The sequence below is a fragment of the Sardina pilchardus genome, chromosome 11, assembly GCF_963854185.1.
Source record: "Sardina pilchardus chromosome 11, fSarPil1.1, whole genome shotgun sequence".
Taxonomy (NCBI): Eukaryota; Metazoa; Chordata; class Actinopteri; order Clupeiformes; family Clupeidae; genus Sardina; species Sardina pilchardus.
The window spans coordinates 735,001-750,000 of NC_085004.1; the positions used below are offsets into that span (position 1 = coordinate 735,001).

The window sequence follows — 15,000 nt, forward strand, 5'->3', positions numbered from 1 at the left end:
AAAGCTCAGTTTTAGAGAGGTTAAGCTGAAGGCACCGATCTTTCATCCAGACGGAAATATCCTGAAGGCATGCAGAAATCCCATGTGAAATGTACGACGGAGTATTAGGGCTACACACACACACACACACACACACACACACACACACACACACACACACACACACACACACTCAAAGACAAATAAAAATCTCATAAAACGTAAAGTTTTTAGTTTTTTTTTTAAAGTTGACATGGTGAATTTAATCTTGTCATGTCAAAAAAGTATTTTTCCTTCATGTATGGTCCTAATACGCGATCGTAAATGTGTGTGTTGCCTGACGTGGGTCATTCCGCCTCAGTTCAACAAATGCCTTCTGCTTGACCATCACAGATTTGCTTCACAATTGTACCACCTAAAGAGTAACCATTTAAACTAACTTAGCCAAAATATTAGCTTAATATACCTAATACATCCAAACATTTTTGAACATGGTACCCCCCTTCTGATTTTTGGCACATTTACACCCTCATCTAAATCTGCAACAAAGTTCAACAAAGTTCAGATGTCATTAACATTAACCAACTTAAACCCAGTTGAAATGGTTACTCTTCGGTGTTAAGGTTTGAGGCAAATCTGAGATGGTCAAGCAGAAAGTTTCTCTAAAATCCGTTGAATTGAGGTGGAATGACCCTTACGTCTGTAATGTGCTACCCTCTGCTGGTCACGTGTGTGTATTGCAGTTGGCTCATTCCCCTCCACTTGGTGTGTGTGTGTATGTGTGTGTGTGTGTGTGTGTGTGTGTGTGTGTGTGTGTGTGTGTGTTGCAGCTGGCTCATTGCCATCCTGTCTCAGCTGAATCCATTGTTCGGCCCGGCGCTGAAAACTGATGTCATCTGGTACCTGCAGTATCACTGGCCCTAGACATGAGGTGAACACACACACACACACACACACACACACACACACACACACACACACACACTGGCCCTAGACATGGGGTGAACACACACACACACACACACACACTGGCCCTAGACATGAGGTGAACACACACACACACACACACACACACACACACACACACACACACACACTGGCCCTAGACATGAGGTGAACACACACACACACACACACACACACACACACACACACACACACACACACACACACACACACACACACTGGCCCTAGACATGAGGTGAACACACACATACACACACACACACACACACACACACTGGCCCTAGACATGAGGTGAACACACACACACACACACACACACACACACTGGCCCTAGACATGACGTGAACACACACACACACACACACACACACACACTGGCCCTAGACATGAGGTGAACACACACACACTCACACACACACACACACACACACACACTGGCCCTAGACATGAGGTGAACACACACACACACACACACACACACACACACACACACACACACTGGCCCTAGACATGGGGTGAACACACACACACACACACACACACACACACACACACACACACTGGCCCTAGACATGAGGTGAACACACACACACACACACACACACACACACACACACACACACACACACACACACACACACACTGGCCCTAGACATGAGGTGAACACACACATACACACACACACACACACACACACACTGGCCCTAGACATGAGGTGAACACACACACACACACACACACACACACACACTGGCCCTAGACATGACGTGAACACACACACACACACACACACACACACACTGGCCCTAGACATGAGGTGAACACACACACACTCACACACACACACACACACACACACACACACACTGGCCCTAGACATGAGGTGAACACACACACACACACACACACACACACACACACACACACACACACACACACACACTGGCCCTAGACATGAGGTGAACACACACACACACACTCACACACACACACACACACACACACACACACACTGGCCCTAGACATGAGGTGAACACACACACACACACACACTCACACACACACACACACACAAACACACACACACACACACTGGCCCTAGACATGAGGTGAACTTACACACACACACACACACACACACACACACTGGCCCTAGACATGCTGCCCCCTCTCCTCAGGTGAACACACACACACACACACACACACACACACACACACACTGGCCCTAGACATGAGGTGAACACACACACTCACTCACACACACACACACACACACACTGGCCCTAGACATGAGGTGAACACACACACTCACTCACACACACACACACACACACACACACACTGGCCCTAGACATGAGGTGAACACACACACTCACTCACACACACTGGCCCTAGACATGAGGTGAACACACACACTCACTCACACACACACACACACACACACACACACACACACACACTGGCCCTAGACGTGCTGTCCCTCTCCTCAGGTGAACACACACGCACACACACGCATTCCCTTTTTGTCCACAACTGTGTGTGTTTGTTTATTTGTTTATTGGTTATTGTTTATTGTTTATTGTTTATTGTAGACCCACGGGGTGGTGACCACGCCAGACTGGACAGCTACTCCTTAGAAAGAGAGGCGGACCCTGAAGACTGTGTGTGTGTGTGTGTGTGTGTGTGTGTGTGTGTGAATTGCCTTGAATGCATTCCAGTTTCTCACCTTAACAACACTGGTGAACCTTCTAAGTGGTTATAGAAAGTGGAGTGTGTGTGTGTGTGTGTGTGTGTATGTGTGTGTGTGTGTGTATGTGTGTGTGCGTGTGTGCGTAAACATGTGTTTATCTGTATGCTAAGTTATGCTACTCTGTCTTTAAATTAAACACGTTTGAAATAACACAGCAGTGGAGCTCCATCTTCTGGATTATTAACACTTACATCCATTGACTCAATAGAACGTGTGTGTGTGTGTGTGTGTGTGTGTGTGTGTGTGTGTGTGTGTGTGTGTGTGTGTGTGTGTGTGTGTGTGTGTGTGTGTGTGTGTGTGTGTGTGTGTGTGTGTGTGTGTGTGTGTGTGTGTGTGTGTGTGTGTGAGCGCGTAGGGCCCCAGGTACCTGGCGGGGGCCCCAAAATTAATTTAATTTTTCAAATTGGCGCATCCTTCTGCCTGAATTTTACCATAATAATAAGTCTTTACTCAAGCTGAATTCGAATGGTGATTCATAATAGGAAGTACGAGGCAATATGGATCTGGCACTGAAAAACGAAAGAAAAGAAAAGAAAACTGAGAGATGACGCTTGTCCAGCTCTTGCTGGTAGGTTTTAATTATTTTGCTAACGCTAGCTGACGACAGCAACCTAGCCTAGGTCACCTAGCAGTTGGATTTGATGTAGCTCTAAGCCCTAAATTAGCATCTTTCTTTTTCATTTCCCACCCTGAACATGGGCAAAATGCACCATTGAGATCTATTGAGAGATATGTTTTGTATACAGTAACCACTAGGTGCCACTAAAATCACTGCATCACTGAAATTGCCGGGTGGGGACAAAACATATTGATCTCAATGGTGCATTTTGTCCATGTTTAGGGTGGAAAATGAAAAAGGAACATTTGCATAAAACAAGTCAAATTGGTGTTTTTAAAAAGAAGAGGTAATAAAGATTAAAGAAAAAAAAAATCTTTGTATATTCCCACAAGGTGTTCGGGTGCTGTGAACATGACATCCAAAAGTATGTCAAACTTGTGAGGTCTGCTGTTCAGTCCCTGATGGAATTTCTTTTCTCTTCATTGTATTTCTACTGATCTCAATAAGGAAATAAAATCAAGAGCCTATGTTGAGTAAAAATATGTCTTCTGTAAGCCTAAACAGAGCCCAGCCAAGAACTCCAATAAAATTTTGATCAACTTTGAGGGACTGCTATGACCATGCAGGATCATCCAGACTACTTGTGGTGATTTGAATGAATACTATGTCTATTTATGCACCAGCCTGCAAAATTTGAGCCTCCTACAAATTCTACTTCTCGAGCAATGAGCTTGTGAACTTTGAAAAAAAAAGAGGCAGAACAAAATTGACACCCCCCCCCCCCCCCAACACACACACACACACACACACACACACACACACACAGGTATGGATAATAATTGTACTTAAGCTAGTAATTATACTTATAGGCCTACTAATGCAGAGGTGTGCACAAATATATCAAAAACTATTTTGTTACAAACTATAAGCTCCTATGAAGTAGATCAGGTGAAAATAAATTAACCAGCATCCCACATCAATATAAACAGTGATTGAACTGACAACAAGCAGGCTTTGCAACAGTGGAATCAACTGCTGTGGTGGAGAAACTGCACCAACCAGTTTGCTTTAAGACCAAATTAGCACTCTGGGAAAAGCCTTGATCCAAGGAAACATGTCGAGACGAAGGTAGAGTTGTCAACACCTCAAAGTGACACAGCCTGAAGTCTATACACCGATGCACCACGGAGCAGTAGAGTGAATGTGCATTCTGCAGAACATTAAACCACTTCGAGCAAAATCTGAGGCTGGAGCTGCTGACCTCTTGGCAAACCAATCAGGGCTGTGACACAAGGGGGCGCTATAGAGTCCTTAAGCCACCACCTAGGCCAGAGCCAAGGGGGCAGGTCTATGGCGTGACATCAATCCACCTTGCAAAGAATTTTGGGTGTTGTCATGGAAACCTTTCTATCTTCAGATAACCTTTTGGCCTCTTGCTTTGTTTCATCTTCTCGTGACCAAATACACTCGTGAAGCTATAGGTGCTGTGTCCACCAAATGCGTTTTTATACCGTTATAAACCGTCTCTGGTTTTAGTAACTTAGCAACAATAAACACTTCTCAAAGCGCCGAGAAAAGAAGGTTGAGGCTTGAGGGCGCTCTCAGCGTAAAAAACGTGTTTGGTGGACACAGCACCATAATATTGCATTTTAATTTTTTACCATGGGGATGCAAATCACAAATGACTGGTTATAAGCTAAGTTGATGCGGGCTCTTGAGACCTACATACCATAAACATTTCATCATCCTCGGTGCCACGGTTCAGGTAGTTATTTAGGAAAAACTGTAGTTTTTGGGTTTGGGGGGGCCAGCGCGGGGGTGGGGTGGACCCCGGGGACGAAACTATTTTTTTCCGTAAAAGTCTACAGGGCTACATGCCCACCAAGTTCCAAGTGAATAAATCCCCATTCCCCACAGAAGGTCACTGTAGTAACGATAATAACCGTATTTTCAAATAGTTTGTTTCAAATTGTTGCATTCAATTGTTTAAATGTTTCAATTAAATTAACTTAATTTGGTTTCTCAGTTAATGTTTGTTTATAACAGTTAGTGTTAGTGAGATTGGGGGTGGTATTATTTTATATAGAATTTCACATTCATGTTGTACTGTTAAACAAAGTTCAAAAACGACTGTCCTATTTCTTATACTGTAATAATAATAAATAAATAAAAACCTTGAAAAAAATGTTTTAGCTTAGAAACCATGAACCATCTCCTAGAGCCCCTTTAAAGCAACAAAGGAGGCCGACCTTCAGCAATCTGAATGCAGCGCAGAGTTCAGGACAGAAAGCAGAAGCAGAGTTCAGGACAGGAAGCAGAGATCAGGACAGGAAGCAGAAGCAGAGTTCAGGACAGGTTTGTAAACTCCCTACTCTGCTCAAGGTCACTGAGGACTAAGAGTGGCCCTAAGCACATCACGCCATGCCCAGCGTTTAAGACCCACTGCCCAGACGTAGGCTACTGCACCTCTTGACCTGCGTTTAGCTCCACTGCCCAGACGTAGGCTACTGCACCTCTTGACCTGCGCTAGCTCCGCTAATGCTAATGTGTCGTAGGCTACTGCACCTCTTGACCTGCGCTAGCTCCGCTAATGCTAATGTGTCGTAGGCTACTGCACCTCTTGACCTGCGCTAGCTCCGCTAATGCTAATGTGTCGTAGGCTACTGCACCTCTTGACCTGCGCTAGCTCCGCTAATGCTAATGTGTCGTAGGCTACTGCATCTCTTGACCTGCGCTAGCTCCGCTAATGCTAATGTGTCGTAGGCTACTGCACCTCTTGACCTGCGCTAGCTCAGCTAATGCTAATGTGTCGTAGGCTACTGCACCTCTTGACCTGCGCTAGCTCAGCTAATGCTAATGTGTCGTAGGCTACTGCATCTCTTGACCTGCGCTAGCTCAGCTAATGCTAATGTGTCGTAGGCTACTGCATCTCTTGACCTGCGCTAGCTCAGCTAATGCTAATGTGTCGTAGGCTACTGCACCTCTTGACCTGCGTTTAGCTCAGCTGATGCTAATGTGACGTAGGCTACTGCATCTCTTGACCTGCGTTTAGCTCAGCTAATGCTAATGTGTTCAGCTCCGCTGATGCTGCCTATTGGCCAGGTTTCATTTTTCTTCCATTTAACTCTTTATTTTATATTTTATCTTTTATTTTTTTATTCTATTTTTTTCTGTTTTTGTATTTTATTACCTTAAATGTATTACCTCCGCCAAGGAGGTTATGTTTTCATTTGGGGTTTGTTTGTTTGTCTGATTGTTAGCAAGATAACTCAAAAAGTTAGGGATAGATTTTGATTACATTTTCAGGAAAGGCCTGAAATGACCCATGGAAGAAACAAGTGAATTTTGGGAGTGATCCGGATCACCGTCTGGATCCAGGAGGTGTTTAGTAGAGGTCTGCGCTCTCTGAGTGCTTCTCTAGTTTCTATTATTGTACATCAGTATACTGTATGTGTGCTCTGTTGTGTGTTGGTGCTGCATGTTGGACTACTAACCTGTCACATGCGCCATGTTTAATGTGAACGCTCCATGTTTATTGTTAATGTTTTTACTGTCTGTTACTGAGTAATAAAGTTGTTCAGATAAATAAAATAATGATGTTATAATAATAATAATAATGCACATGCAAATAAATGTTGTACCTGTAGAGAGATTTTTTTGCATGCACGCGTGAAAAATTGCGCACAGACATATTCGCTGGATCCCGATGTCACCCCTCAGGTCTAAATCCTGAACGCTCAGACTGAGCTGGCGCCCGCTGGTGTAACCTGCGTTGTGTGGAACCACCGCCGTCCAGCCCTGCACACGCCCGGACTCGAACCCGCGAGACAGTAGCACCTCGGATCAGGAGTCGAGCGCGCTAACAATCCAGCTAAAAGCCCAGGCTACTAGCTTTCATGCCAGCAGCGCTCTTGAGGCGTCGGGGAGTGAGGTTTACTCAGGTTCGACAAGCACAGCTAACTAGCTGGCATCCGTTACACTGGCCCTGTTCAGAACTCTGCATCCGTTACACTGGCCCTGTTCAGAACTCTGCAGCAGGAATGGGACCTCACAGGGTGCTGCCGTCAAAACTACCTGCAATCTATTAGATCTGCTAATCTATAGGGGCCAAACTACCTGCTGATCTATAGGGGCCAAACTACCTGCTGATCTATAGGGGCCAAACTACCTGCTAATCTAGGGGCCAAACTACCTGCTGATCTATAGGGGCCAAACTACCTGCTGATCTATAGGGGCCAAACTACCTGCTGATCTATAGGGGCCAAACTACCTGCTGATCTATAGGGGCCAAACTACCTGCTAATCTAGGGGCCAAACTACCTGCTGATCTATAGGGGCCACACTACCTGCTGATCTATAGGGGCCAAACTACCTGCTGATCTATAGGGGCCAAACTACCTGCTAATCTAGGGGCCAAACTACCTGCTGATCTATAGGGGCCAAACTACCTGCTGATCTGTAGGGGCCAAACTACCTGCTGATCTGTAGGGGCCAAACTACCTGCTGATCTAGGGGCCAAACTACCTGCTAATCTAAAGGGGCCAAACTACCTGCTGATCTGTAGGGGCCAAACTACATGCTGACTCACAGTTTTGCATGTTTATGTTCATGATTATGATTCTTAGCTGATGCAGCCACTTACAATGACAACAATGAGCATGACATTAAATATAACCGTTTATGAGTAAAGTCATATGCTATTATTATACTCTATATTGCCTAAAGTATTGGGTCACCTGCCTTGACTCACGTATGAACTTAAGTGACATCCCATTCTTTATCCAGAGGGTTTATTTTGACGTCCTTTGCAGCTATAACAACTTTAGCTCTTCTGAGACACAGGGTTTAGGGGTGTGTGTGTTCATGGGACTTTTTGACCATTCTTCCAGAAGTGCATTTGTGAGGCCACACACTGATGTTGGACGAGGAGACTGGCACTCAGTTACACACACACACACACACACACACACACTGATGTTGGACGAGGAGACTGGCACTCAGTCTCCGCTCTCATTCATCCCAAAGGTGTTCTATTAGGTTGGGGTCAGGACTCTGTGCAGGCCAGTCAAGTTCATCTACACCAAACTCTGTCATCCATGTCTTTATGGACCTTGCTTTGTGCACAGTCATGTTGGAACAGGAAGAGGCCTGGATGAATGGGAGAAAAGTAAAAACAATTGTTTTGTTCCAGGGGAGGTGGAAAATGAGCTTAATTCCACAAAAGGTGGAACATCCGTTCATATGCACGTCAAGGCAGGTAACCGTAACCCAATACTTTTGGCAATATAGTGTAGTGCACTTATAGACTACATATAATTAACAGGATAATATCAAGGACCATATCCAGCGATTTGCCATTTTGATGGTTTCTCTCCATGTTTTGCCGCCACTGAGATTTGATAGGCTATGCAGTCTAGTAATATGATGAGGTTGCTGAATCTTGACTTGTAGTTCCTCTTTCCCTCGGTGGGGGGCGACACAGGCCAACGCGTCCAGCTCATTGTTCGGCGAGTCCTTTATTTCAGACTGAATGGACTCGCCCATAAGCCGACCTCCTCTTCTGTCAGCACACCAGTCACCATGGTGGCGAACAACACAGCCCCGTTACGGCGGATTTCTCGTCACTTTTAAAAACCTTCAAAATGTCTGATAAATAAATGCTGACACTGACTCGCGACAGAAAATACCATCGTCGAAAATGGACTCTTGCGGGAATATGCGCATACTTTCTTCCTGTACAAAGGGGGATTTGGAACGAGTATAGCCAAAGAAAGGGCAGACTGCTGAAGAATGCCTTTTCCTCCCCCGACACCGCTTAAATAAAGGGACGATTTCTCCAGAAACGCGCCGAGCAGAGAAACCTAATCACCCCGTCGGCACCGAGGAGGATCCGCTCAGCCCGACTCCAGGCAGGCGTTGGCGAGAGGAAACCGCCACATCCTGCGGGCTCGGAGCGGCGGCGCAAAGCAACCCCGCGGCTCACCCTGTGGCCTGGGGACGGAGCTAAGCCTCGACCCATGGGCCACTGAAGTAGTCGCGCAGTTACCTAAACACTGTGTCGTTCGCTGAAAACGGTGTAGAGAATTGGGAGTTAAACGGTTGGATTTAAGTTTTCACTGGTGTTGCTGTTTTCCTACACAATGGCGTCTTACGTGGATAACCGCTTTCGGCAGGCGGTGATGATGAACCCGGCGGAGAGGACGCAACAGGTCAGTACACTAACGTTACCCTTTTAATTAGGCTAAAGCACACAGGCCTAATAAGCGGCCCGGACTAGCAGGCTATGCTGGTCTACCTCAAATAGCACAATTTGCCTGTAAGATTTGAACGACACGAGCTAAGTGTCCTCTATCTGTAGCACCGCTGATCGCTGCAGCTCCGCAGGCGAGACGGTTGCATGCGCGCTAAATCCTTGCAGCCTAATGATAATCTGCGCCTGAGAACGCTCCTCGCTAAACATCCCAGAGAACTTGAGACATATGATCAAGGTTTTGTAAGCCACCATTGTTAGGTGCTTGCAGTCAGTTTTCTACTTGCACATTCATTTTGTATACTGAACAAATACTATAATTATTCGGTAGCATCCGTTGTCCGTCCTCTCCATGAATAACTGGAAGATGACGAAATCAGTCCCCCGGTAGGTAGGCTAACCTCTCAGAAAGATACCGTTAGCGTTAGCCGGACTTATTATCAAGCCACGGTAGTAGGCTAACCTGGCCCGCATGATGGTGTATAAAACAAGTATATCTTTGTGACTTCAGCTCTTAGCTATGAAGTCTGCCTTGTTATGTGCCATCAGTGTCATCGACACACACACACATTGCCACCGGCTGTTGTCTGTCACCGGGGACGCTGGCGCAGGGCCGTTATTCTGCAAAAGCGCACGTTGGTCCACCGGCGTCATGCGCGTGTTTACGGGGTAATTGCCATGAATCCTAACGCTTTCACCCGGACACAAGTGTGCCACTAGCCATCAGTATTGACCTCTAGCGTGCGATTAATCGCAGGTTCTGACAACAATAGGCGGCGGGGATCGATACCAATTAACAGCACTGGGGGCGATTCTGGTGACGCGACGCTGTCGTAGGCGATCACACACACAGGCGGTATCGCGAGCCTCCCGGGGCTGTCATTCGGTGAACAATGGCTCGCTGTGTTCTCGCAGCCCGTTATGAAAACAGCAGTCAAGAGCTCTGAAAGTGCTGAAAATGTGGACATCACACAAAGGACCATGCGATGTAGAGATGATCAGCTGTGTGTGTGTGTGTGTGTGTGTGTGTGTGTGTGTGTGTGTGTGTGTGTGTGTGTGTGTGTGTGTGTGTGTGTGTGTGTGTGTGTGTGTGCTATGTGGCCCTAGGCTGCGTACTAATCAGCTCAGGCTGGAACCCTGCACATCTATCTCTCCTGCATCCTGTCCACAGTTGCTGGGTCCAATCACAAGCTAGCTTATCCAAGAGGTGCACCTGGATCGTTGGTCTGATTGGTTAAAGGACTATCCCAGTGTACAGTCATTTGATCTTTGCCCACTGAGCACGCCTGTTGTGCAGTAGAAATGCAGTGCAGACTCCCCAGACTAATGTTCAGTGTTAACAGATTGAGTGTAGTCTGGTCTCCCCAGACTAATGTTCAGTGTTCAATATTGAGTGTATTCTGGTGATAGCCAGGCTACAGTCTCCCCAGACTAATGTTCAGTGTTAACAGATTGAGTGTAGTCTGGTCTCCCCAGACTAATGTTCAGTGTTAATATTGAGTGTAGTCTGGTCTCCCCAGACTAATATTCAGTGTTAATATTGAGTGTGTTCTGGTGATAGCCAGGCTACAGTCTCCCCAGACTAATGTTCAGTGTTAATATGCTTGCCCATCTATGCTTTATCTGCTTCACTGTTTGGTTTTTGTTTATGTAAAGCACATTGGATGACACCTGTGTATGAAATGTGCTATATGAATAAACTTGACTTGACTTGACCCAGACTACTGTTCAGTGTTAACAGATTTAGTGTAGTCTGGTCTCCCCAGACTAATGTTCAGTGTTAACAGATTTAGTGTAGCCTCCCCAGACTAATGTTCAGTGTTAAGATTGAGTGTAGTCATCTCCCCAGACTACTGTTCAGTGTTAAATATTGAGTGTGGTGTGGTGATAGCCAGGCTACGGGTCTCTGTGACACAGTTGGCCCAGCGGAACCCCCTCACGCCGAGACAGCGGCAGGATTAGCGCAGCGCTGGGACACGTTTAATCTGATATTTTCAGGGATTATGGAATATTGTGCGCTCTGGTTTCTCTTTAATAAGCCGGCGTGCGCGAGGGCTCGAGGGTCAGGCTGACGGTCACAGCAGCAGCTGGCGGCGAAGAGGCATCTCCGTTCCGCTGTGATTAGCTCCAGGCTAGCCGGCTAGCGTCTCCGTTCTGCTGTGATTAGCTCCAGGCTAGCCAGCTAGCGTCTCCGTTCTGCTGTGATTAGCTCCAGGCTAGCCAGCTAGCGTCTCCGTTCTGCTGTGATTAGCTCCAGGCTAGCCAGCTAGCGCCTCCGTTCTGCTGTGATTAGCTCCAGGCTAGCCAGCTAGCGTCTCCGTTCTGCTGTGATTAGCTCCAGGCTAGCCAGCTAGCGTCTCCATTCTGCTGTGACTAGCTCCAGGCTAGCCAGCTAGCGCAGTGCACTCTTATGGAGCTTTTTAGCAGCCAGCTGGTGGCGCTGTTCCAGCCTAAACACAGACTCCAGGAAGTGGACTCAGCAATATCCCAGCTGAATTAGATAGATATGGATACATAGATAGATATGGATGGATATGCTGGTGATGATGGTGATGATGGTGATGATGGTGATGGTGATGATGAAGGACTGCTATAAAGACTACTATACACACTGCTAGATATGAGTGTGATGATGATGATGGTGATGAAGGCTAAGGACTACTATACTATACACACTGCTAGATATGAGTGTGATGATGATGATGATGATGGTGATGATGAAGGCTAAGGACTACTATACTATACACACTGCTAGATATGAGTGTGATGATGATGATGATGATGATGATGAAGGACTGCTATAAAGACTACTATACACACTGCTAGATATGAGTGTGATGATGATGATGATGGCGATGATGAAGGCTAAGGACTACTATACTATACACACTGCTAGATATGAGTGTGATGATGATGATGGTGATGATGAAGGACTGCTATAAAGACTACTATACACACTGCTAGATATGAGTGTGATGATGATGATGATGATGGTGATGAAGGACTGCTATACTATACACACTGCTAGATATGAGTGTGATGATGATGATGATGGTGATGAAGGACTGCTATAAAGACTACTATACACACTGCTAGATATGAGTGTGATGATGATGATGGTGATGATGAAGGACTACTATAAAGACTAGGCTACTATACACACTGCTAGATATGAGTGTGATGATGATGATGATGACGATGGTGATGATGATGATGGTGATGATGATGAAGGACTACTATACTATACACACTGCTAGATATGAGTGTGATGATGATGATGGTGATGATGAAGGCTAAGGACTACTATACTATACACACTGCTAGATATGAGTGTGATGATGATGATGATGACGATGGTGATGATGATGATGGCGATGAAGGTTAAGGACTACTATACTATACACACTGCTAGATATGAGTGTGATGATGATGATGGTGATGATGAAGGAGGACACTGCTAGCTATGAGTGTGATGATGATGATGGTGATGATGAAGGACACTGATGTGCTTGTAGTGAAATCCCCACATGTGATCACATGATCTCTTCATCATGTAGCTACCTGCAGTCCCGTCGTCATGGCAACTGACCTTTAAACTTTACCTGCAGTCTAGTCGTCATGGCAACTGACCTTTAAACTCTACCTGCAGTCCAGTCGTCATGTCCCTCTGACTGTCAGTATCCCCCCACACACACAACTAGAGATGGGCAGAAATAATCGACGATCGAGGATTGATCATTAAGAATTCCGTAGATAACATACATTTGTATCGATTAAACCATTGGAGGTTGCGTTGTGTAGTGTGAGTCTTGAAGCAATTGAATTAATTTTACTGAGTGGCAACAATTAAACATTTTACTGGGGCAATGTTTGATGGCATTCTCAGTTACCTGCGAGATTCCGTTTTGATTTCAAAAGTAATCATGAAGAGTTCATGGTGAAGTGTGGCGTGGGACCATTTTGATTTTCAAAGTGTCTTAGTTCACTGCAAACACTACAACATTGTGTATAAGTACAACACGGCCATAACATCTTGTTTTCAGTTTCTATCTAGCATCAACTCGACGTTAGCTTGGGAGCTGCGCTGCACAACAAGCAGAGAAAATGCCCCAAGGGAACTACAAGTCCATGGAGATGGATATGCCGTCCGTAAGGAGCCTATTGGGTAACATGGCAGCCCTTAAGTATTGTGTTCAAGAATACCATCGCAGCTCCTTGGAGGGTGCAGTGGCGCAGCAGGCTACAGCGCTCGTGTCATGTAGCCTGATTACCATCGACTTTCAAAGGCTCTGCGAGACTTTAGTCTGACCAAGAGCCTGTGCTAACACGGTTTCTCCAAGCGCTGGTTAACCCGCCTCCTTTAAGTGCCTCGATTTGCTACTGGTCGATGTCAGAAAGCGGTTTGCCGAGTTTAAACCAATAACAACACTCTTTCCTCTGCCTTGAACACGCCTCTACCAGGGGGTCAGGATTTGGCTGATGAGCTTCGCCGATTAGCAAGGCACTTCCTCGTCGCCATTTTCCAGAAATACATCGTGTCCGGTGCCGTTTTCCCTGCGTTTTCCTCATGCTGATTGGTGGCTGTTCCACTCTCAGCTCATGCACGAGCTTAGCGTGGGTAAGAGCTCTCCTTCTGTACCTTACGTCAATCAATAACCTGGCACTTCATTGGCTAAGTAAAACGGCACCGGAAACAAGCCCCTTGAAACGCCATGTTGAAGCCTGAAAAAATCGTTCAATTTTGGCAATTTTCACTAGCCTAGCATTCCCATTGAAATGAATTGGGGCGGGACTTGTTCACTTTCTCCAGTTCTTATAATACCTCCATGGCCTCTACCCAGAGCAGTTGGGGCTGCTCAAAGTTGATTGGTTCTCGACCAAAAGGGGGCAGTTCCGCAGTTTTCGAGAACTCAGAAATCCTTCCCGATTAGCAGTTGACCAGACCAGCGACAAGAAAAGCCGAAGGTGTTACGTCACTGGGAGGGCGTGCCAGGCTACGTGTCATGTCCAGTAGGGCTCCGAGTACGGTCCACAGGGACACAGGTTCAACTCCCACCTGCGGCCATTCCCCACCCCACCCCATCTCTCTCTCCCACTCTCTTCCTGTCCATCTCTCTCTCCCACTCTCTTCCTGTCCCTCTCCACCATCCTGCATGAAGAAAGGCAAAAAGGGCCCAAAAATGTATATGTGTAAAAACATGGCAGCTCCTCTATGCTAACGTCGAGTTGATGCTTGATTGAAACTGAAGCAAGTTGCACCGCTATGTTTCAATCAAAACGGAAACCCAGGAGAATGGCGTCAACTATTGCCCCTGGCTGGTAAAATGTTTAATTGTTGCCAAACAGTGAAATGAATTTCATTGCTACAAGACTTTTGTATTTTCATTGCATTTTAAGTTTGTAGAAAGTTAATAAATATTTGAATTTTAATATGAAAATATTAATGATTTATCGCTAGTTGATCGTTAATTCTCCCGACGATCGACTAAGAACATG

The 15,000-nt window shown here is 46.0% G+C and overlaps 2 protein-coding genes across 4 annotated transcripts in view; both read left to right on the plus strand.

Moving 5' to 3' along the window:
• The window catches only part of atp6v0e1 (ATPase H+ transporting V0 subunit e1), a 67,335-nt gene that overhangs the window by 2,478 nt on the left and 49,857 nt on the right, over positions 1 to 15,000 (plus strand). Inside the window, exons 3-4 of one of the 2 annotated variants that reach the window (XR_009940577.1) lie at positions 810 to 910; positions 2,538 to 2,604. Coding sequence is in view for 1 of the 2 variants with exons in the window: in XM_062549174.1 (XP_062405158.1) it covers positions 810 to 903 (94 nt within the window). In the remaining variant the exon portion in view is untranslated. Of the gene's footprint in view, positions 1 to 809; positions 911 to 2,537; positions 2,863 to 15,000 lie in introns of those variants that run through there. The other variant, XM_062549174.1, reaches the window with a different exon arrangement.
• rapgef2b (Rap guanine nucleotide exchange factor 2b) overlaps positions 8,834 to 15,000 on the plus strand; it is a 110,504-nt gene continuing 104,337 nt past the window's right edge. For both annotated transcript variants that reach the window (XM_062549171.1, XM_062549172.1), the window contains exon 1: positions 8,834 to 9,463. In XM_062549171.1, the coding sequence (XP_062405155.1) occupies positions 9,395 to 9,463 (69 nt within the window). In that variant the 5' untranslated portion in view covers positions 8,834 to 9,394. The remainder of the gene's footprint in view (positions 9,464 to 15,000) is intronic.